Here is a 23,534-nt window from a genome sequence, read left to right as displayed (position 1 = left end):
AACAACTTATCAATGAATGAAAATTATGCGAAAATATTGCATGAGAATCTGCCACTGATTTTCTCCATGAACAAAACTCTGTATTCCATCTGTAAAAATAAAATGGTAATCTTCCCATCTGGACACTTTTTATCCCATCCATGCCAACTGTAAGATTTCAGGACAGAGTCTCATGTTTATTAGTTTTTTACCCACAAAGAGTCCTCATTTTCACTGGGACCTCTAGGTGCTGCTGTAATGCTAATAAAACTAATACTCGTAATTCTACTAGTGGCAAATTCAGCCCAACATCTTAGGCTTAAATAAATTATATGGAAAAATGGTTATAAAACAGCTTCCATCCTCCTTCAAATTCTGCAGGTCATTTTGCATCAGCAAAACTCAGCTTGTGGATTGATATGCATCTTATGTGTTGTATCTTGGGAATGTTTTCTCTATGAATCTCACAAAAAAATCTGCAGAATGGCTTGTGGATAAAAAAAAAAGTCAGAAAAAAAAAAAGCCTGAAGCTGTACCACTCACCTCTTTCCTCCTTCACATGCATGCCCAACTGCTGGGTTTTCTTTTTCCTTCCCCCCTTTGTTTTATCAGTATGGTGCTAAATTACCAAGTTTGAAATTTCTTCAGCAAATAAGGGATGCATGCCAGAACACAAGTGCCCCGAGGGATCTGAGTCTTAGGGGAAAAAGCCCTTAATCTCCAAGTTTATAGGTAGCAGCACTTTCCTGAAATTGGAAAATGTTCAACTCATTTATGAAAGAAATCTGCCACAAGGATACGCTGATGTTCACAGCTATTTCATTAATAACCCATTGTGATCCATGGGTTATAGGACAGGTTTATTTGGACACCTGCATCAAATACATTCTCCCCGCTCCCTGCCCCGAATTTTCCCGATGAGCAAAATCTTTTCAGAGCAAACCAGGTAGCTCTCAGGGTAAGATTTTTCCAAACGCATCAGGCACCTTTGCCCATGTGTGACTAATTTATGTGGAGCACACTTCTCCTGCACGCCCAGGTGGGCTGCTGTGCACGCACGGGGCCAGTTAAGCATTTACTGCTCAGGACCCTGAGCACAGCCAGGCTGGGGGACACGAGGGGCTCTGCTTGCCTGGGCTGGGCAGCCCGAGCCACTCACAGGGCACCACTGCCCCAACACTTTATGGCTTAATCCCAGGGAGATCGCCTGAGTACGGGATAAGGATCAGCTTTGCATGTTCCTCCACCAGCTGAATAAATTAACATTCCTGAATTTCAGTCCCTGGATTTGTCTGCCAAGCATGACTTGAAACGTTGACGGGGATTTTAGTGTATTTATAGTTTCATCACAAGCCCATAACAAAATATTCTCCCTCTCCTACCCACAGGTAAATAATGTTTAACCCTACCATCAGGGTTTGGCAAGGCAGATGTTTTGGAGGCACGGTGGATCCCCAGCCTGCCTTTAGTAGGGCATCTCTCTACTTGCAGGCGAGTGCCTTGCAATAGGAGGAGGATTAATCATTGCTATTAGAGCCCTCCCTTTCCTCCACAGCCTTCTCTTCCCGGGGATGATGAGTTAATTCAGCTGGAACAATGTTAGTTCATCAAGTTTTGTGGTTTATCTGAAAATCGAATGGCAGTAATTTCATATAGCAACTGACTTAATGCCCATTTAGTCCAGGTTTTAGACAACTCCGGTCGATGATCACAATGGGTTTAACACAAAACGTGGGAGGGATGAAACTGTAACATTGGTGCTTTCAGGCAGGTTTTCTTCCCTGCTGTAGAGCTCGTTGTGCTGGCTGTGTGCACGTGTGTTCCTGTGTGTAGGATGTGCTTCCACTTCTTCTGAACCTCCCCCAGAACAGTCCACACATGTGACACTTAAAACAGCAAATGCAAACCTGAAAATTTTAACATGAGTGTTTGACTTTTTATTGGGTGATAAATTGCTTCTTACTCTTATAAAGTCCACAGGTGTTTATGCCCGCTCTCGCACGCCTAGTTAAAACTTTGGCTACAACAGGAATGCTTTGAAAATAGCCAGTCACTCCTAAAATTGATTATTAAAATAGAATTACCTGTTATGCATCACATTAATTCTTATTGTGTAAAGTTCTGTTGTTTAACCCCTTCAGTCTCCTTTGGCCTGGCATTTTCCTTGTTTCCATATTTTCTTCTTCATTCTTTTGGCTTGCAAATTTTGCTTTCAGATCATAAAACCCCCAATGCTTCCCCAGGACTTGCTCCCACACAACATCCTTCTGTGGCTCTTCCTGTGCCATGAGGGCTCTGGGACTGGAAGGAGTCTTTCAAAGGAGGCTTTAAATTATTTGTCAAATTATTTGTCAATGGAGAAGGCTTGAAAATTAAAAAAATTGAAGAAATTAAGGGTTAATTGAACCTTGTTGAATTATGCACATACAAGTCAAAATCCTTCCTCCCTCCTGGATATGATGCCTTCCCAGGGAGTATTTCTTAGGGATCTTCCATTTTTAGGGCAGCTTCTTCTAGAAGTTGTGTTTTCAGGCAGAGAAGCAGCAGCTACATTGGGTGGGAGTTCTGGCCACCCCACGTGGACCCTCTGTTGGCTTTCACTGCTCCATCTCCAGATGAGCATATCATGGGAAGCAGGAGTGGGTGCAAACCTGAGGGATTTATTCAGTTGTATTTCAACAAGGATGAATGAGAGAGTGATTTAAAAAAAAACAAGCAGGCACTTTTTTGGTCATGTTGGTAGGATTTGGAGGGCTATGCTCATGATCTTTTACTCTCTGGGTGGTTAAGAAAGAAAAGAGCCTTCCAGACTGCCCAGCACACACGGGGAAATGCAGAACAAGGGCATTGCCAATGGAATTTCCCAGATTCTCCAGGATTCTGACTTCCTTTCAAAACATGAGAAAGGTGAAGCACAGGAAAACACAGCTTCTGAGTGGACAGCAGGCCAACAGCCACATCAGTCAGCCTTGCCTTGCCCTGGCTCTCGTAGGTGCTAAGACAAGCTGGCTGATGTGCGTTTCTCCCCAGACTTTTACCACAGCCAAACTCGTGCCAGACTCATCCAGCAGGGGCTGCCTCACCCTGTGGGGGAAGTAACCTCGAGTGTGAAAATGGCTGGATTTGAGGGCTTCCAGACCCTTCTGTAATGGAAGCAATGAGCGCTGCAAAGGAAAACAGCAACAGTCCTCAGCGCCACAGCACGTGCCTTGGCAGGCAGAGCTGGGGAAAGGTTTGGAGGAGGAAAGCATTGCAAGGAGTGTGCTCACAGCAGGGGTGTGGACCAGCAGCACTGCCTCCCCCAGCGTCAAATTTGGGGTGTGCTGTGAGGGCTGTGGTTTGTTTGCAGTAAGGCAAACCTCATGTCCTGCCACAAGGAAGGGTGTCTGCAGGATTTCCTCCCCAAGACAGGAGTAAAATCACCCAGGCAGCCAGATACCAGCCACTGACACCTTTTTACATCTTCCTGATTGATGAAGTAGGTAAACCTGCTGGGATATCCCTTCTCCTGGTTTGCAGTAACACCCAATATCCAAAAGGTTTCAGGCTCAAAACCCTGTCCCAGAAAATTCCTTCCCATCAGGCAGCCCCTGCTTGAGGAGTGTGGGTACCACCAGTGTGATGGCACCAACACCCACCCTCACCTCTGGAATGTGCTGGAGACCCTGGCACACAGGACACGAGGTCTGCTCACTCACACCAGGATGAGAATACAGGGCTGGGCTGTCAAGCTCAATTGGGATATGAAGGAACATGCTGTTTTAGACCCCACATTTTAATGGGAGAGAAGAAGTGGAGCCTTTCTGTTCAGTACTTGGGTAGCTGGCTTCTGCCAGCCGTGTGCTGTCACAGACCATAACAGGGGGTGCAGCAGCACTTGTGGGAGCACGGGGATGGCTTCACCCACACCAGGACTCCAGCACCACCAGGGACACTCCTGTGTCCCTGTGGTGCATCCCCCTGTGTGGGCACCGAGCATTCCCAATGAATTGTGCTGTGACTGCTCAGCACTCAGAGGAGAACAGACCAACTCACACTCTGCCTCTGTGCAGGCTGTGCTCTGCAGCTCCCCGAGCACAGCTCTGTCCCCACAGGCATAGCAGAGGTCCTTCAACTTTTTTATTGCCTGCACATGCACCGCTGTAACTTTTTTGCAAGGATACAGGGTCGTTTATTTTTTTTCCCCGAAGGCAGTAGGTACTTTTGGGGGGGGTAGGGGTGAAATGTGTGTTTTTCTGCACGCCCCTCATTTCACACTGGTAAATGTCCTGCTCTGCCTGGCTATGAGAGGGTGAGGAGGGCAGCTGTGGGGGTCCCTGGCTCAGCTGGAGGTTCCAGGCTTTGCTGCCAAAACAGGACCCCCTCCACTGGCGGGGTGAGCCCCAGGGGTCCCTGGAGCCCTGCGCTGCCCTGGGGAAGGGGGTGCAGGGCACAGCACTGATCCCTCTGCATCCCACAGCCGGGCTGGGGGGAGGAAACCCACCCTCCAGCAGTGCCGGCAAAGCCAGTCTGACCCGAGCAAATGAAAATAATCAAAAGTAATTAGAAGTGTGCTGGACTGCTCCTCAGAGATCTGTGCGAGAGAATAAACATGCCGGAGCCCTCCGAGCCACTGCAAAGGCCCATGTCTGAGCTGTTAGGTGCCCTGACCTTGTCCACATAAAGACGTGATTTATGAAGTGCAGGGCACAGCAGCAGGGCTTCTGTCTTCTCCAGGAGAACCAAATTACTGAGGTGGAGATTAACATGCTTTCAGTTGGGCCCATTTCCAGACCAAGGGAAATTTCTTATTTACATTTTTTTTACCTTTAATTTTCTCCTCCTCTCCCTCACTTGGAAACTGCCTTTTGGCTGGGAGGGATGAGCCAGGCAGAGTGTGAGGGCAGGAGGGGCAGCAGGGACAGGGCACCAACGTGGGGGGCACTGCAATGCCCACCCCACTCCTTCATCAAGTGCTGGAAATTACCTGACTCTTCCCCCTGAAATCAGCAGCAACACTTGTATTTTCACCTGTTTTTATTTTTGTTTTTCAAGTTGATACCCACAACACTGGGTGGGAGGAATTGACATGCAGAAACTGTGTTGCCTTTCGGTCTTGTTGTTGTTTCCCAGGTCTGTCCTGGAGCATTTGGATATGTTAGGAAGCAGTTTTTTTCTGCGTGTTTGTTTCGTTTTGCTCTTCCTTTCTCTCTCCACGTTAGTGCAATCCCCCAGTGTTTCAAACACTCATCACAGTGTTAGCCAGGATGCTCAGTGTTGTGTTTAGTCACCTTGAGATATATAACATTAAACCCCTCTCGAAAAGGCGGTCGTGAAGCAGCTTCTCTACAAATGAAAGGATAATATTAAGCATAATATGAACATTTACGGTATTCAAAAAATCACCAGTGACTTGTCTGATTTTCCCCCATTGTCCTCGGCAGCGTTTGGCCCCAGGAAGCCCATTAAACGTGGACAGTGCCGTTATTTCATCTGGCTGTGGCCGAGCTGCTTTGCTTTGCTTTAATGATGTGCTGGAATGCACGATGCCCATAGGGTCTCCATTAGAAGAACTTTTACTTCTGGGACGACCATGAAGTTAAAGGCTTAAAAGAGGCATCAGTTTACAGCCTGGTGGGAATTACTAGCAGACTGGAGTACTAACTCCTGACTGCTCCACTAATAGAGCGACTTGTTTTAAATAAACAATTGCCAACGGGACCCTGTGGAAATATTTGGGCCTCTTGAAGCGCCCACCGAACCGTCTGAGGGGAGAGGGGGAAAGGCGGCAAGAGACGTTTAAAAGATTTTCGCTTGAAAGAAGAAATACCTCGCCGCGTGTTGACGTGTGTATCCACATCCCCGGACCGGGATGTTGGAGGTCTCGACCGGCGGCGGGGCCAGGCTTGACCCCCGCACCTCCTACCCCCGGCTCGGGGGCATGATCCTTCCTCCCCCTCTTCCTCCTCCTCCTCTGGCCGCGCTGGGTTACACCCGAACCGCTGCGTGCGCTGCATGAAGGGGAACTTAAAAAAAGAATTAAAAACGGGTTTTCCCCCCCAAAAAAGGGGGAGCGGCGGCCGCGCTCCCGGTGTCCCGGCGGCGAGCGCCATCCAGCGGCGGCGGGCGAGCCCCGGAGCGGGCCGGGCCCGGTACCGGAGCCGCTTTTGTTTATCCACCGGCCTTTCCTCCCTTTGTGGCGCGGTCCACGGGGAGGGAACGGGGGGGCTCGGGCTCGCTATCGGGGGCTCTGATCAGGCCGATGGGCTCGAGCAATCAGTTTCCCAGATTACTTGTATTTAATACACAATGCATCATAAAGCAAATCCCTCATCCTGACAGGGAGAAAATAGAACAGCTCATAGCGCGAGCCGGGCCAATTTATGGCTAAATTAAAAAAAAAAAAAAAAAAAAAAAAAAGAAAAAAAAAAAGGAAAAAGAGAAAGAGAGAAAGAGAGGGAGGAAAAATAAGAAGGAAAGAAACCTCCAACAATGGGGAGCGGAGGGAGGGCAGGAACCCACGGCCCCGCACACCGGGCGGGCTCCGGTTCCCAGGCCCGGGCACTCTGGGAATCTCCCACCGGGTTTTTTGAGGTTATTGACAAAGGAATTTTTTCCCCCCCTGTCCTACCTACCACCACTGCGTGAGGGTTTTGGGTTTTTTTTTATTTTATTTTATTTTTTCCTCCGTCTCTCTCCCCTCGGACAATAGCCATTATCTGAGCTAACAGGTCAATGTCACAGATAACGGGCCGCTGAGACGAATCCATCAGCATCTCCTGTCACTCGGCTTCTCGACCTCCCCCCGCTCTCCTTCTCCGGCCCTTCTTGGCTCCCCAGGGAAGAAAAATTCACTTTTAGTTTGAAAAATAAATCTGCACTTAAAGAAAAAAAAAAAAAAGTGGGTGGCACTTCTGTATGGTGCAATAAAAGATACAGCTCAGCCCTCTTAGTTTTTCTTTTTCCCCTGCCCTCTTCCCAAAGCACATATACGAGGATCTCTCCGTAGTGAGCCCGGGCTGTTCCAAACTTGGCGGACGTTTGCGGCACGGGTGGATTTCGGGTCCATTTCAGCCGGGAGAGCCCCGAGCCGGGGGAGCTGCCCCCGCCGGCAGGTAGAGCCCGGCCTCCCGCCGCTCCATTCACGGCATTCGTTACCAAAGAAATAAAGGCAGAAAAAAAAATATTTAAAAATCGTATAGGGAGCGGCGGCAAGCGGGGCGGCGGTTCCGCGGCACCAAACGGGGTCGTCGCGAAATTGGCCGGGGGGAGTAAAAAAAAAGAAAAAAAAAAGAAAAGAAAAGAAAAAAAGTTGCATTTCATTAAATATCGTTATTAATAACCAGAGTGACGCGATGACGGGAACAGTTCGGGTAACGCGCCGGTACAGCAGCCGTCGGGGCGAGCGCGGCGCGGCTCCCGCTCGCCGCAGCCCCCGCTGCGGGGCGGCCGCTCCGGGCTGCGGGCACCGGGGCGAGCGGCGGCGGCGAATAAATAGAGGCGAGCGGCGAGAGCCCCGCGGCTCCGCGCACCGCCGGCCCCGGGCGGGGGATGCGTCCGGAGGGGGCCGGCGGGGGCTGCCCCCGCGGGCTGCCGGTGAGCCCCCGCGGCGGGGCCGCTCCTCCGCGACCTGGCGGTGACCCCCGGCCGCGGGGCCGCTGTCGCTTTAAGCGCGCCGGGAGCGCCGCCGCCGCCCCGGACGGGGGGGCCGGGGAGGAGGACGGGGTGGGGGGGAAAGGCGGCCGGAGCGAGCGGCCGGGGCTGCCCCGCTTTAAAGAGACAGTGCCCGAAAGGGGAGCGGCGGGAGGGCACGGCCCGACGGGGTGGGCGGGGAGGGGGGGCGGAGAGGGCCGCGCCGGGCCGGGCCGGGCCGGGCGCTGCCCGGGGGTGCGGCGGGGAAGCAGCGCCGCGGGCAGGCTGCGGGCGTGGGGAGGGGGAGAGCCGCCCGTCCGCCCTCCCACGCGCACTCACTTTTCTCCCATCCCCGGCGGAGAAGTGAAAGAAGTTTGTTTTGTTGAGCGGTGCGCCGTGGGGTTTGTTGTTGTTTTTCTTTTTCCTTTTTTTTTATTTTTTTTTCTTTTCCCCCCCTTCCTTTCCCTGAAGAGGCTTGTGTGGGTTTGGGGTGTTTTTTTCTTTTTTTTTTTTTTTTTTCCCTTTCCTCCCCCTTCCCCGATAACTTTTTTCGCACACGCCGCCCCAAAGCCAGCCGATAAGACCAGGAGGGGCCGAAAGGGGACGGTGATGGCGAGCCGGCAGGAGCCCGCCGAGCCCCGCCGCCGCTGAGCCCTCCGGGGCCAGCAGCCCCCGCCCGGGCCCCGCCGCCCCCCGCACACGCTGGAGCGCCCCGCGCCGCGCCCGCCGCTCCCCGCACCCCGACGGCCGCGGCCTCCGCCCGCCTTTAGCGCCGAGATGTTGCTTCCAGCCGCCTGAAGGATATTTGTCCCTCTCCCCGCTCTCTGCCCCCGCGGGCTCCCGGCGACACAAGGTAAGAGCGGCGAGCGCGGCGGCGGCGCTGCCACGGCCCCGCGGGACGGGGCCGCCTTGCCCCGTCGGTGCCGCCGACCCCGGGGCAGACCCCAGGCGCTGGGGAGCGTGGGGCGAGCCCCCCTTCCTTCCTTGGGGGTTTCTCCGAAAGGGAAAATTAAAGGTCCCGTTCCCGAGGGCAGCCGGCGGTGCGGGCGGCGGGGCGGCGTGCGCGCCCGTGCGGACCGAGATGGCCCGGCTGCGGGGTTCGGGCTGCGGGGCGAGCTTTTCCACCTTCCCTCCGGAGGTGAGGGCAGAGCCCGGCTCGGCGGGGCGGTGCTGGGCTGCCCCGCGGGCTGCGCGCACCGGCCGGGCCCGGTGGCGGCCCCGGGGGCGCGGGGCAGGTCCCGCGGGGACAGCGCGTCCCGGGGGCTCGGCCGGGCACCGCCGGGGTCCCGGCAGCGACTTCCGAGGGCTCCCGTGGCCGGGCAGCGGCAGCGCCGGCTGCGGACGCGGCTCCCCGCGCTCCCCGGCGGGCGCAGCCGCCCGCGCCCTTCGCTTTCGTTTGGGGAGTTTAAGGTTGTTTCCTTTATTTTGCTGTTGAAGTGGGGTGGGTGCTGCCGCTGCCGAGGCGAGCTTGTTACAGTTTAGCGGTCAGCTCCCCGGGAAGCCGTGGGAAGTTTGGGATAGGCCGGTGGTGAAGCTCGCGAATAATGATATTCAGTCCGCTGTAATGATTAGTGATTTGTCATAATATTAGAAGAGAACATCGTCTTTAGCTTGTCCACGAGCAGTCTCATTATATTTGTTTATTGTCTGCATAATTGGAACCATTTATTGGTGTGTATTGAATACTGCCATGGTTTGCATGAGTGTTTACATTGTTTTTCATTTATTCTCTTTATTTTGACATAAGGAGTTCTGTTATTCGCTTCGATTAAGGGGAGGGATTTAAGTGTTGCACAGGACTGTTTGGGAAGTGTAATGTTAAAACAAGATAAATAACTCTGCTTGCCAGATAAAGTTTGGTTCCGAGCAACAAATAGAAAAATTCTAAATGAGTGCTGCAATCAATGTAAATCCTGAAACAAAACAGAAACCTTAAATGAAGCCAACACCATCTATTTTAATAATTTTTGTTATATTCTTGTCAGATTCTTATTTAATTAAAATAATAATTTCAGACACGGTCATTGATGAATGCATAGAAAATCAGGTGCCTCTTAAATTAACATAGTGTTTCATTGCAATAATTAGACAACATTTCGATTACTTGTAAATATATATCAAGACATTTTTCAGAACATTTGTTGTCTTTTTATTATTATGCATTTATTCTGACAGTTAAAATCTTAGCAGGGAAACATATTTCTGAATAAACATTATTATTATTATTATTATTATTATTATTATTATTATTATTATTATTATTATTATGTTTGTTTATCTGGAAATCTATGATTTATCTTTTGATTAGAATACTCAGCCAGCGACAGAAAGATTTACCCTTTCATATTCTTCTTTTTAGATCTTGGATGAGTTTTGCAATGTGAAGTTCTGCATAGATGCCAGTCAACCAGATGTAGGAAACTGGCTCAAATATATCAAGTTTGCTGGATGCTACAATCAGCACAACCTTGTTGCATGTCAAATAAGTGATCAGGTACGTGGTGCTCACTTTCTGGACTTACTTTTTAAAGGAACTTTCAGGTGTCAATAGAAAAAAAAAAATAACAGCATTTCACAGCAGCTTTTGGCCTCTGCTGTTGTGGTAAAAGATAAGGTACAGATGGAAATGCAGAATGGAATAATTTTGATTATGGGCAGTAGAAAATACAAATTTTCAGTCTTCCATATTGTTCAATTCATATATGAGTTTTTTTGGTCTTATATCTGATAAAATTCAGGGCTGCTTTCTAAGGGATACAAAGGCATTATGTGCTGATTTTGAATTAGGAGCATTTTCTGGCTCCTGTTGCAGTCCACTTGGATTGCTGTGTTAAATCGTTGAGTTGGTTGGATGCTGTAACATGAATTTAATGGAAAGAGGGGAGGACACAAAAGTGATAATGTTGCCAGTGTACTTGCATGTGTGGGGCTTTGGATTTGAATGCACACATGCATGGATATTATTGTGCCTTCCCATACACTTTGCTGGAACTCGTAATACTGAATCAGGGTCTTCGGTGGTTTTCTTTTTCTTTTCATTTATTGTACTTAAATAATGTTTCAGCCCAACAAAGAGTGGATTTATCCTTGTGTGTTGGAAAAAAGGCTGGGATAGGCAGAGGAAGAATGCAGTAAAGCAGCAAAGCATTTTGTTTTCAATTATGCTGATGAGTTATTAGGTGTTTCCTAAATCAGGGTTTGCTTTTGTCTGCGGATAACACAGGCCATTATGAAATATTTTAATGGGCAAAGTTAGGCTGAGGAAGCTTTGCTTCTTTAAAGTAAAATACCTCAAACAGCAAAGCAACAGATAATTGTGAATTCTTGTTTCCAATTTAAACTTCGCTACCTGGAACATAGAATTCGGCTCATTTAATCAGTGTTTCATTTTTACCACTTAATTAACTGCATCAGGTGGATGTTAAAGATTATCTTCAGCTGATTTAATTGCCTTGACAGTATTGAAAGAAGAATCACAACCAGACACAAAGCTTCAATTAGAAATCATTCTTTCTAATCAAATTCCATACGTATAGGAAATGAATGTGAGGGAGCCTGCTATTTCCAGCCCAGTGCTACGTATTTCACTCATGCGAGATAGCTGATTAAAACTGGGTTAAATAACTTTCTCAGAACTATGAGAGAAGATCTTTTTCATTTCCAACTTTTACAGCTCAGCCCTGAGCACATGTAGCATGGAACGAGCCAGCGGACCGAGAGATAATTTCTTTTTTATACAGCAGCTGGTTTAACTAAAGAAACCATAAAGGTTATTAGTAAAAGCAAGTTACGTTTTCCAAGCTGAAATATGCTTTGTGCTGAAAAACGATAAATTCTCTCCATGCAGAGCGTTTATGGAACAGCGATAGGAAAAGGAAACTATGTAGATTAATTGAAACAGCGAATTCAAGTATTTTACATTGAGCAGGAGCTGGTGTAGGTAGGAAAGATCAGAAGTGAAATCACGTGCATTGGTCAAGCAATTTACTGTCTTTGGGTTGGTGTTGGGGATCTGCAGCTGAAAGGGCAGGCGAGGCTGAACCATCAGCATCTCCCTCTGAGTGCACACCCGTGCTCTGACATTTTTGGAAGGAAAGTTATGGTGCTTTTAACTTTCTCTTTTTTTTTTAAGTGTTTACATTTCTGACATTTGGTAATGGTGGCTGTACTGCTGCCAATAATTCCCTTCATTCACTGGAGACTTGTTATTTATTTTGCACAGTATCGTGCTGTTCATAATTCCATATTTTTGTAGTGTTTTGTTGCTGAGATTTGCAAATTAAGGTTTGGTTGTCTTTCAAGTAGCTTGTTGTGATCTGGGTGCTGTCAGCAAGAGATTGTTGTTCATTTGGCTCTCTGGAAACGCTGCACATTTACCCACAAAATCGTCCGCGTACTCTAACGTTTTATGACCAGAGCCTAAAAAGTTAATGCTAAAAATGTGCTCTCGAATCTTAAAGCAAGAAACTCTTTCTAACAGCTCCTCCTTCTGCTTTCTTCTGGCACGAGCTCACCAGAGGTAATATAAAATATAATGGGAAGGCAAACTGGGAAATGGACGTTACATGGCCAAACGTGTGCGTGTACAAGGAGCGACAAATGCAAGTCAGGGCTGAGTGTGCACAAATAGACTGTGGGGCTGCCTCGGGTCACTCAGCCTCGGTAGCTCCTGGAAAATAACAGGGGGAAAAAAAGAAAAAGCAGGGAATAAAGAGGGGAAATAAAAAGAAGGTGAAGCTGAGGATGTGTGTCAGTGGTTGTGGCTGGAGCTGGAGGGCAGAGATGATGCAGCCCAGCTGGTACAGGAGACCCCAGCCCAGCTGGAGCCACAGCCAGTGCTGGGTGCAGGCATGGGGGGACACCCCAGTTCTTCCTGCCTCCCCCAGGGGCACACAGCAGCTCAGCAGCCCTGGCTGCACAGGGAGCATCCCCAGTCCCTGCTCGCTCCCGAGCCGCAGACACATGATCAGCAGTAATTGTTCACCTCTAATTGCTTCAACTCATCTGTAAAATTCACAAGCAAACATTGGGCTGTACCTGAGAAGGTAAAAGATCCTGCCAGTGCTCCCGGCCTCATGCTGCCCACAAGTTTATACTACTAAATTCAAGCTTGACTGATAGGTATGGTTCCCAGACTGCTCGAGGCAGGATTGAGATGAGCCCAGGGCAGTGTGTAATCTGGTTGCTCTGCTGTGTTCTACCTGTTGTATTTAACAAAAAGAGGGAAAGAAAAACATTTTTTTGTCATTTTCTCTCTCAGAGTTTTTTCAGAGACATACCACCCCACCCCCTGACTCACGGCTGAGGTTAGGTTTCATCACTTAGGATCAACTTTACAAAAGGCCTGGGCTCTTTCTTATGACTCTATAAATGAGCTTTGCGGAGATGAACAGCTCGATAATGGTGGGATGCAGTCAAAACATGCACGCTGGATGCAACTCATGTTTCATTTGATTGCAGCTGGAGTAGGGCTTAAAAGCTGCATTTTTGTACTTTTTTAAAAAAAAAATTTTGAATGAGGTCGATCTAGGATTTCTTTTTGCTGTCTTACTATTATCTCCTGTCATACCCAATCTAACCTGAACATATGTAATTTTCAGTATATATCAATAATGAAATTCCACAAACTGGGCACTCAGTTTTTTCTTTTCCCTAAAGAGACTACAGTGTGTGCAGAGCTGAAGAGAGTCTTGTCACTGTTCTTGCCCTGGAATGTGTTTTTTCAGCTCAGAGTCAGTTTAGGATTCTAGAGCAGTTTCTGCTAACTTGGATGACTCCTCTCTGTTATCATTAAATATCTATTAGTTCAACTTTTTAATGACTTCAGAATGATTGGCTCTATTAGGCTTTCTGGCAGTGCTGTCAGCCCAGCAAAAGCATTATTTTTAAAGATGTATGTTAATGAAAGTGCATTTGCAAATCAAGCAGTGGCATGGCAGCGTCTGTCACACATTCCAGGCTGAGATCACGGTCACCTTCAAACTACAAATTATTTTTTTTTAAACTTTTTTATTTTTAGAATGATTGTTGGTAGTTGTTGAAGTTAAAACCCCAGAATGTTGTTTTTATCTTGCTTACTGCTTGCAGAGTTCTGACAGTGATACAGACACCTAGTGCTGTGAAACTGCCCTGGGCTTCCAGGTCTCTTTCCCCCCAACAAAGCAGCTCCTGAAGAGTCCCCTTGGTTTATCCACGGAAAACTCAGAATGACTCAAGATCACTTTACTGAGGTTTTAGATTGCTGTGCGTGCTGAAATAGGTTTTTAGTGGGTTTTTGTGCCTGTGTTTTGTTTCCTTGCCTCATACTCAAGTACGTGCCACTGCAAAGGGAGCAAAACCAGTAGTATCACACTCTTAACAGCATGCCCGATGTCAGTAATATAAACTTACAGGAGTGAACCTACTGCTGTAGGTTCCACCAGATCTGATCCCACCTTACACGTTTTACAAACTTTTTTAATCTGCAGGCACAGCTTCATGTTTCAGGTTTTACGGCCGCGGCCCCCTGTCCGTGGCGGGCAGGGGCTCCTCGCACAGCCACCTGCAAAAGTTGTGTATTTAAGGAATAGTTTTGAGGCTTTGTTGTCAGAGAGCGAAATTGAGGTTTTGGCTGTTGTGGGTCAGGAGGGCACGCACACACTGAGCTCATACAGGGTTCTGTTCTGCCATGATTCTTCCTGTGAATTGTTGGTTATTACACAAATAAAGCTTAATCCAGCTCCCACTAAAAATCTGTCTCCAGTGGAGCAGGGATGTTTTAGCTTGGGGCTGGTGGAACGAAGAGCTGCTTAGTGGTGATTTTCCACTTGCTGCAGTTAGAGCTGAGGCTGTGGGTGAAATTCCTGCCTGGGTTTATGGCTGCCTGTGTTATCTGGAATTTGATGCACTGGTGGTGTTACTGCTCTCAGCATTGGATTGTCCTGATGTGACCTAATAAACTGTGTAGGACCAAACCTAGCAACTTGTTGTTGCCATTTATGAAAAGTGTTGAGGTTTTTCTTGATGATTCATGTTTCATAAAAGTGATAAGGGATTTTCTGTGATGAGGGCTATCAAATCCTACTCATCTGCTCGTTAAAGTGCAGAGAGTTATGAGCAATCACAGAGCCTAGAAGGACAAGACTGCACCTTGCTTGATATTGTTGTGGTTCATTGGTGGAGGTTCATGGGTGTTAGAGGACAGCAGATTGGTTAGATCAGCTCAGGAGAACAGCTGGGTGACAGAAGTTGGGGTCTGGTGTCAGTGTTTGCTGATCCCCAGGGAAGAGGTTCTGCAGGACCAGAGCAGCTTGGATGAACCAAGGTTTTCACAGAAGCTAAAATTCAATGACAGTGGAAGAAAACTTGAGTGGTACTGGGGAGGGAGGTGGCCTGCAGCCTGCCAAGATGCCAAAAAGGGTGCCCTGCAGAGAGGTATCCTGCAGTTCTCTTCTTGTTTTGGGGAGCAGGAGGCACCTCTTCCCTCACAAGATGTTAAAATGGGGATTCCTGGAGCATCCTTCCTCCAGTCCTTGCTGCGTAGAGATTTTGCAGCATTTTGGAAATGAAGAAGGAAAGGATTCACAGCCCTGGTGCTGAGGCACTGTGGTGCTCCCCTGCCCTCTCTGCAGGAGGAAGAGGAGGGTCCTTTCTCCCTGCTGGGCTCCCACTTGTGCCCCTGCAGCCCCTTGCATGCAGAGACTTGCTGACTTTTGCCTCTGGATTTTTGCTGAAGTTTTCTTTGGGCCCAGTACAGCTCTCAGGCAGGACTCCTCTACCTTGGCCCTTGAAAAAACTCCAGTTTGTTTCAATTTATCATTTGTCTGAGTATAGCAAAAAGAACCTGGCTCGGGTTTCATCACACAGCTCTCCAGCTGCACAAGTTGTTCATCACGGGAGCTAAAATTGAAGCTGTACTATTTGGACCTTTTTCTTTCTTGTTTTTTCCCCTCAAACTCTTAATTACGGCTTGTTGTAAAGTTGTATGTCTGTTCCTCCTTTTCATTTGTCTGGAGGGTGTAATTCCTCATTTTGATGGAGCTCCTTCGACATAACGCTCATTAGTAGTTTTGGACATTTAATTTGTTTTATTTTTCAAGCAAATTCCACTCTTGCTCTGTGTGGAAGTGGATGCCAGTTGGCAGCCTCTTGGGGCACATTCCCCAAAGGAGCTGGGAGATGGGGCTGCCTTGCTTGGGGAGGGTGCACCCATGGAATGTGGTCCAGTGAGTGCTGGTGGGGCTCACCAGGGAGCAGTCCACTTTTGGGGTGTTGTGTTCCATCCCACCATCCCAAGCTGGGTCCTCCTGTTTGCACCGGTGCAGGACAGGATCCCTGGGTGCCTCCCCTGTGGTGGGAGCTGTGAGTTCAGCATGTGGCCTCGGGGTTAAGGGACAAACTGCATCCACTTGAGTGGCATCTCTAGCCTGCCTAAAATCTGAATTTCCCAGCAGCTCTGGAGCTCGTGCAATGTTCTCCAGAGCTGTAGGCAGGAATAAAGGGTTTAGTTGGATGCACCAGAACTCAGCTCCTCTTTGGGGCAGCACAAATGTGTGCATGGCAGTTCCTGCCTTCGCTCACGCTCAGTGACTGAGTTGCTGTTTTTCCCCCCAAAACCTTAACTTCAATTAACCCCTGCTGGTTCTGGGGGATGCTGATGGCAGCAGAGGGGGTCCAGGCAGGGCAGTGTGGGGCTGGCAGGGGCAGGGGGCTGGCTGGGGTGCTTCAAAGCACAGGGGCTCAGCGGCCGAGCGCGGCCCCAGCCGAGCTCGCGGGGAGCGCGTTTCGCTATTATTTCAATTATTACAACTTCCTGAATAGGTCGAAGGTCGTTCATAATTCACGCTTCTGTCATCTTTACACATGCCAAATGCAGTCTATTAAGCATAAATAAAATTTCAAGTGCCTGACCAGGAAAAGTAAACTGGGATTCATAACAATGAGGCCTTATTCATCCATTTAAAAGTGAATTGTGTGTGTTCCTTTTTTTTTCCCCCCTCCCCTTTCCCTTTATGGCTTTGCAGTTTGGGAGCTTTTATTTCTGCTCGGTAGCACAGATCTCTGACCTGCAGTGTGGGTGTGGGCAGGCACAGAGCACTGATGAGCCTGGCCTCCCCCAACTTCTCCCCACCTCAGACCCCCTGAACTTTGAAAGTGTTTCCAGACCTGAATCTGATTTTGCTCTTCCTACATAAACTGTAGTCACACACCGTTGATCCCAGGGCATGTGAAATGAGCATCTGGACTTTGCTTTTATTTTTTTTTTTTCCTCCTCCTCTGGTTGTTTCTCTCCTGTGCAGAAGCTCTTCCTTGACTTGTTCTCAAGCAGACCCCAGTGCAGGTTAACCCAAAAAAGTTGGTTAATGGAGCAGCATCAGTCAGCTGGAGAAATAATAGCCAGAAAATTGAAACCTTTCATTAATTACAGTAAAGTCAGGACTGTGTGCCAGAAATCTTCAAGCTTTGCAATTGAAAAATCCACTTATTTTATGATAGCATTTCCTAATACAAAAAATACTGCCCGTGGTGGAGGTGCTGTTCTTGCAAAACACAGGCAGCCCAAGGGGTCCCTGTGGAGCTGGGGGGAGTTTGTGAGGTTCCCCACATGGGGTTTGCAGAACTTCCCCCCTCTCTGCCTGCCCTCAGTCATCTGTTGCTGCCTCAAAATTCAGGCAATGTAGTTCATTTCTACATCAGAATAAATTTACCTGCATGATTGTTTTGGTTTAAACTTAAATATGTTTTATTTTAGATTCTCACGGCAATGTAAATTTATGTATAAAGGGTTAGTGCAGGTAAATTTTTTCTGTATATATACAAATTTTAAAAATTATTTTTTAATAATAATTAAAGTTAAGACTCTAGTGGTGTGAAAATACCAGAGCTGGAAATCTGTCACTCAGCCTTTGTTTTGGAGAATGTTAGGAGTGAGATGCAAAGTAAAGAAGCATTGCTCAACTTAAAAAATTGAGTTTTTTGAAACACTCATCTTGTTTCCCTGCTGAGGGACAGAGAGGCTGGCCAGGCAGTTTCTGATGGGTAGCTGGATCATTTTTGGATTTTTGAATACCAATGCAGACAAGACAGCTGGCTGCAGAGTCTGCTCCTGCTTGGGGATGTGTCCCACAGCTGCAGGAAAGATGTGGCATCATTCTGGGCTGCCGCAGAGAAGTGATGCTCCCCAGCACAGCGCCTGTGAACAAGACCCTCTTTATGCCCCAGCCCGTGTGTCCTCCCTCTGTGCTGAGAGGTGAAAAGGTCTGTCCAGACACCTGTGATGGGACAGGGAAAATACCAGAGAAGGCTCTGCTGTGGTTTTTGTTCACTCCTCGGTGTGGGTGCAAAACCAGCCAGGAAGAACAGCGGTGTTTACCTGACTGGGAAACAAAACCTGTGAGAAGAAGCAAGTCCTGGGCAGAGCAGAAGCTTTGGCACAGTCCCTCTGGGGTGGTGGAAGTCCTTCTGTCTCCTGGCTGTGTGCTGCTCCTTCTGTGTCCTGTCCTTCTGCTTCCACCCCAAGACAGAGGTCTCCAGAAGTCTCTTCAGTCAGTGTGCACATGTCATTATTCTACACATTATTTTCACCCCAAACCAGCCAGCAGCTGGGCCTATCTTCCACAGATCCAGCTTACCTTTCAGATACGCAGAGGCCATTACACTTCTGGAAATAAAAATCTGCTTTTCAATACGTCCATCGTAACAAGGGAAAACCAAGCATTGCTTGCAGCAAATATTCACTGGATGTGGCACTGTCACCGGGTTTATTTGCAGGAGGTAAAAGCTGGCTCCATTTAAATGTGGTTTGGCCTTTGTTGGGATGAGCTGTGTTGCCTCAGTGCAGCCCCAGCACGCTGAAGCCCACCAGGCAGCCCTGTATCCTTTGGCAGTGTCAACACCACTGGATCCTCAGGGGATTGTGGTACCAAATCTTGCCTGGCTGCATGAAGGGATATTCACAGGACACTTCCAGGCTCTCTTGGCATCCAAAATGCTCGGTGGAGTTTGAAATCCCCTTGACAAGAGATACAAATGGGAAGCCCAAACAGCCCAGGCCGGTGGTTTGAGGAGGGAGGGTGGATCACACTGCCCATTAACCCCTTCTCCCCTTTTATGGGGAAAATTGGCCACAAGCAGGGGGTTGTGGCACTGGTACCTTTTGCTTGATGTGTTTTGCCAGCAGTTCTGTCACCTGGTGAGGGGTGAGCCCTGGGGTGTGGGATGAGCAGCCTCCACTGCCACTCCCTGCACTGTTCTCTGCAGCGGCTTTTGGGACAAACTGCGGGGAAAAAGCCCTCCAAATCCGAGGAAATGCATCCAAATTCGATATTTTTTAGGTATTTAGCCCATTTAGTGGGCATGGCTTGTGCAGGCAGAAAGGATTAGGCTGTACGGCCACCTCCTGGAGGACACCGGTATGTGCTGGCTGCCGGTGGGCGATGCTCTGCGTGTGCCTGGGCAGGGACAGCACCACCCTGGGTGACCCGGCAGGGAAGGTGCCCACGAGCCTCCAGACACCTGTCCCTACCTGTGACAAACTCATCTGTGGGACTTTGATCACTGCAGGTGATTTTCTGCCTCTCTCCCTGTGCACTGCAATGAGCGTTGAGAGTTTGGGAGCAAACCTTTTAAAAATACTGAGGAAAAGCAAAGGCATCATTTTTTTGCGTAGGAAACATAGCTGTCATGTGGTTTTGTTTAACAAGGCCTGAGGAAGTTACTAATATTTATTTGAGCTGCTTCATGGAGCTTTTTAGTGCTCTTCACATTTCCTGCTGAGACAGAAAGCAGCCAGATGGATTTTGGGAATTTCCTTTCAGCAGAGTCTGGCAGTGCTGGCGTGTGCTTCTCTGGTGCATGGACCCAAGGGAGGGTGTCCCTTTTGCCCTCCCCCACAGCCTCCTGCCACCCCAAAGGGCTCTTTCCCACAGCCCAGCATCACCTGTATGAAGGGACAAGGTGTCCCCAGCCAGGGCCACCACCAGCAGCTTTGGCTGCTCAGGGTGTTTCTTCATCCAGGACTGAATTTTCCCTTGGTTTCCATTTGAAGCTAAGGAATAGCCAGGTGCACTGGTTCTTTCAAGCTTCTCTCCTCACAGCTTTTTTGGACTGTGTGGATGGTTGGAACGGAGGGCTGGATGCCTATGGCTTAACCAGCAGCATCTCCTCATGTCTGCTTTAGAATTATAGAAACATCAAGGTCAGAAAAGACGTCTAAGATAATTGAGTCCAAGCATTAAAGTTACTTTAGTACCTTTTCCCAGTGCAACAGGAGTTCCTTCTCTTACCAGGATCACTCAGGGATGTGTTTTATGGCTGCTCTGTGCTTTGGTTTGGTATAACTCAGCAGACAAGTTGCTGGTGATATCTGCAGTCATCACACAGCTCATTTTGCAGCAGAGGCTGTTGAAAGCATCCTTTTTATCCTCACAGAGCCCAAAACACAACGGCTTTGGGGCTGGAAGGAGCAGCCTTACCATGATCATCATGAGTGGGTAGGCTCTGGCCGCGAGGTCTGCCACACTCACCAGCAGGGGCTGGTGCTTCTTTGCCTGCTGTAGTGCTTACCTTGCTTTTTCTTTCCATTTTTTTCCCCCCAGATATTCTACAGAGTGGTAGCAGATATTGAACCAGGAGAGGAGCTCTTACTGTTCATGAAGAGTGAAGATTATTCACATGAAACAATGGCTCCGGACATCCACGGTTAGCCTCTTCTTACTCTTTCATCTGACAGAAAGTATCACTGACATTAACCCTGAATTTAGGAAGACTTTTTCTTCTGTTGAAATCTGGGATGGCTTCACTGCAGCCAGAGAGGAGAGCTGGACTGTGGTTGCATTTGTCCATCTTCTGCCTTTCTGTTCCTGATTGAAACTTGATTTTTTTTGTGGGGTTGCAAAAGAACAGCAATCCATGTCCTTATCTGAAGACTGTGCTGCTCCTGCAGGACACATATGGGCCCTGGTTATAGATTATTTTTTGTAATTTAGCCAAACAACTGTGACCTTGAAAAGAGGAAATCTGAGGTTGTCAATGTTGCTGTCACTTGTGAGGACATCTCAGCCTTTCTTACTCCTCACACTTGTCCTTTACTCATCCCACACACAGATTCTTCCTCTGAAACTCCTGAGTTGTTGCTCAGATTTGTCCCCCAGTCTCCAAAATCTCCTTTAGCTGCCTGTTGGGCAGTGGGTTATCAGCCACAGTGGGGACTGGGTGTGGGATATCTGCTCTAATGCCCAGCATGTTGCAGTTTATGCCCAGAGGGACATTTTACAAATTTTCAGGGTTTCAGGAACAATGAACAGGGCAGGCCTCCCCTTTCTTCTAACTGCTTGTACATTCTTGTTCTCTTAAGAAAAAAGTGTGGATTATACATTCATTCCCATTAGGTTTTGTGTTGTTTTTTTTTTCCCCCAGTGGTAACTTTTTTGAGTTATTGCTGAAGGTGTCCCCCTGTCCAGCACACTCTTCTCCCTGCCTAGTCCCCATGGTCAAGTAGCTATTGTACAAATGACACAGAGGAAATCTCTGCAGTCACATGCAGGATCACGTCCCACAGGGCTAATTTAGAAGCAGACTGAGCCAAAGTGTTGCTCGTGGACAGCCAAGAGCAGAGCCCCATGACACTTTCTCTGGATCAGCTCAACTGTCAAGTAGCAACCAAGAACATTCATTGGGGATTCCAGCCAGTGCCTTTCTGACTCAGAGCCTCAGGGCATTTATATCTGGAACCAACCAGGGTGTCTGGCTCCTTGTATGGACCAACACTAGAAAATACAGCAGAAAAAAAAAACAAAACAAAACATTGTGGGATGCTCTTCTTCAAATTTGTTTTTTTGGAATTTTCTTCAGCTAATCTAGTCTTTTGCAGGCATTGCTAGTTAAGGGAATGCAGTACTCACTCCAAAGTAACACTTTGCTGATATTCTACACTTTTCAGCAAGAAATTATGACCAATTTTTTGGAATTCAAAGCGAAGAATTTAACTTCATGCATCTCTGGCTTACTTTGAACAGGGCTGGGTGCTGCAGAAGGACTGATGGAAATTAAGAGTCTTTAAAAAACTCTAAACACCCTTTTGGCTATTTTAGATGCTGGTGTTTGTGTCTGAGTCAGTCCCTTTCATTGAGAAATGCACAAACTGGCAGCCTCTGCTGGATGTCCATGTTAGACCCTGTATAATTCTGTTTAGGATGGCATTTAAACACTTGTCCTTGGTATTTAAACTTTTGTCCTAAGCCAGTGTTAGGGATTCCTGTTGGATATCACCCAGGCAGTTAACAGGGAATCAAAGCCTTATTATAAAGCATTCTTAGGAGTCCTTCTTTCTTTTGAGGTTCTTCTCTTTTTTTTTTTATTGAGCAATTCATTAACCACACCATCATCCAGCTTCTGGTGGGGTGGTGGTTAAAGGTGAGTGGAAACTGAGCTGGTGTCCCTGTGCCCACCCCTGTGTGTTGCAGAGGAGCGCCAGTACCGCTGCGAGGACTGTGACCAGCTCTTTGAGTCCAAGGCTGAGCTGGTGGACCACCAGAAGTTCCCCTGCAGCACACCCCACTCCGCCTTCTCCATGGTGGAGGAGGACTTCCAGAAGAAGCTGGAGAACGAGAATGACCTTCAGGACGTGCATGAAATCCAGGAGTGTAAGGAGTGTGACCAAGTCTTCCCAGACTTACAAAGGTAGGAGAAGGTGCTTAAAACATGATTGAGTGGGGCAGGTTCTGTGATGGTCTTGCTTGTTCACTGGCCGATGTTGGGCAGTGTGTGTTCCACGTGTCTGATTTTCAGTCTGAGGGATTGATTCCAAGGGGCTGATGGAGGCAGATCAAGGCAGAAGAATTGCCTGGTTGAGGCAGGACTCTGGTCTGTGAGGTTTTTGCATGTTGGGAGTTATTCAGTGTTAAAGTTCTTTTCTCCCTGTGAGTGAGGGGACGATATCTAACATATGGGAATCATTGAGGAAATGTAAATTTAGCTTAAAATATTAAATATTGAAGAGAAAAGGCAGAAAACAAAGAACGAGTCATCATAAATAGATGGGCAGTACTGTGAGAAAGAGTGAAAAATGAGAGTGAATGCAGCCATTCTCTGAACTTCTGAATTATTGAAAGGCTCATACACCACACAGACAGTTCACTGCAAAAAGTGCCAAAGTGTGCTACATCCAGATTACATAAAACAAAGGGCCCAAATGAGCCGTGCTTGAGGGTATGAGTAATTAGATGGAGAAATGGCTGAGCAGGAAGGTGGGGGTGTTGGCTCCAGGAGTGCCCAGTGCTGATGTTCCAGTCTGGGAGCTGGTACCACAACCAGGGACAAGAATTTCTCTGGGTTATGGCAAATTTGTTTATGTGATGGAAAGTCAATTGTTATAAAAGTATTAGGAAGAGAAGCCGGAATTTTTTTGTCCTCCATAAAAGAAGAAGAAGAAGGGGTAGAAGTAAGAGCATCTGCAGAGTGAAAGCATTTCCATTGCCTGTGGCTGAGAATGGAGGTGGCTGTTTGGGCTACACAACACAAACAAGGCTGTAACACCAGTACGTTTGGTTACTGATTCAGCAGAGGTCAGTGGGAACTTCATGTGAAAACAGTTTGGGCATCCCAGGCTAAAATTCCCACTTTCCAGTGGGTTTTCTGTGAATCCACTTTTACATTATGTAGTGATCTTCCCTCAAGCAGTGGTGTGAATTATGACTCTGTATGTGGCCAAACAATACAGCTGTTTAAAAATACATATTTGCTACAAATGAATGATAAAAATTCAGAGACAAAGTTTAATTTAAAGATGTACAACAGAATTTAGGTGGACATTGAATATCCTAATAATAGATTGAATAAACCACTAAGAAATGAATGACTAAACAACCACACAATTGCACACAGTTAATAATAATCATCAAGAATAACTTCAGTTGTGGTGTACCTTAGCTAGAGGCTTCTTAAACTCATCCTGTCTTACTCCAGAG

General features: G+C 47.8%; 1 protein-coding gene across 4 annotated transcripts in view; it reads left to right on the top strand.

Moving 5' to 3' along the window:
* Positions 1-23,534, top strand: part of MECOM (MDS1 and EVI1 complex locus) — a 309,823-nt gene that overhangs the window by 253,686 nt on the left and 32,603 nt on the right. For all 4 annotated transcript variants that reach the window (XM_064385195.1, XM_064385193.1, XM_064385194.1 and 1 more), the window contains exons 3-5: positions 9,950-10,084; positions 20,166-20,268; positions 22,032-22,248. In XM_064385195.1, the coding sequence (XP_064241265.1) occupies positions 9,950-10,084; positions 20,166-20,268; positions 22,032-22,248 (455 nt within the window). The remainder of the gene's footprint in view (positions 1-9,949; positions 10,085-20,165; positions 20,269-22,031; positions 22,249-23,534) is intronic.

The sequence above is a fragment of the Passer domesticus genome, chromosome 11 (assembly GCF_036417665.1).
Source record: "Passer domesticus isolate bPasDom1 chromosome 11, bPasDom1.hap1, whole genome shotgun sequence".
Taxonomy (NCBI): Eukaryota; Metazoa; Chordata; class Aves; order Passeriformes; family Passeridae; genus Passer; species Passer domesticus.
The sequence above is the reverse complement of the archived record's forward strand: the minus strand, read 5'-3'. Positions and strand labels throughout refer to the sequence as shown.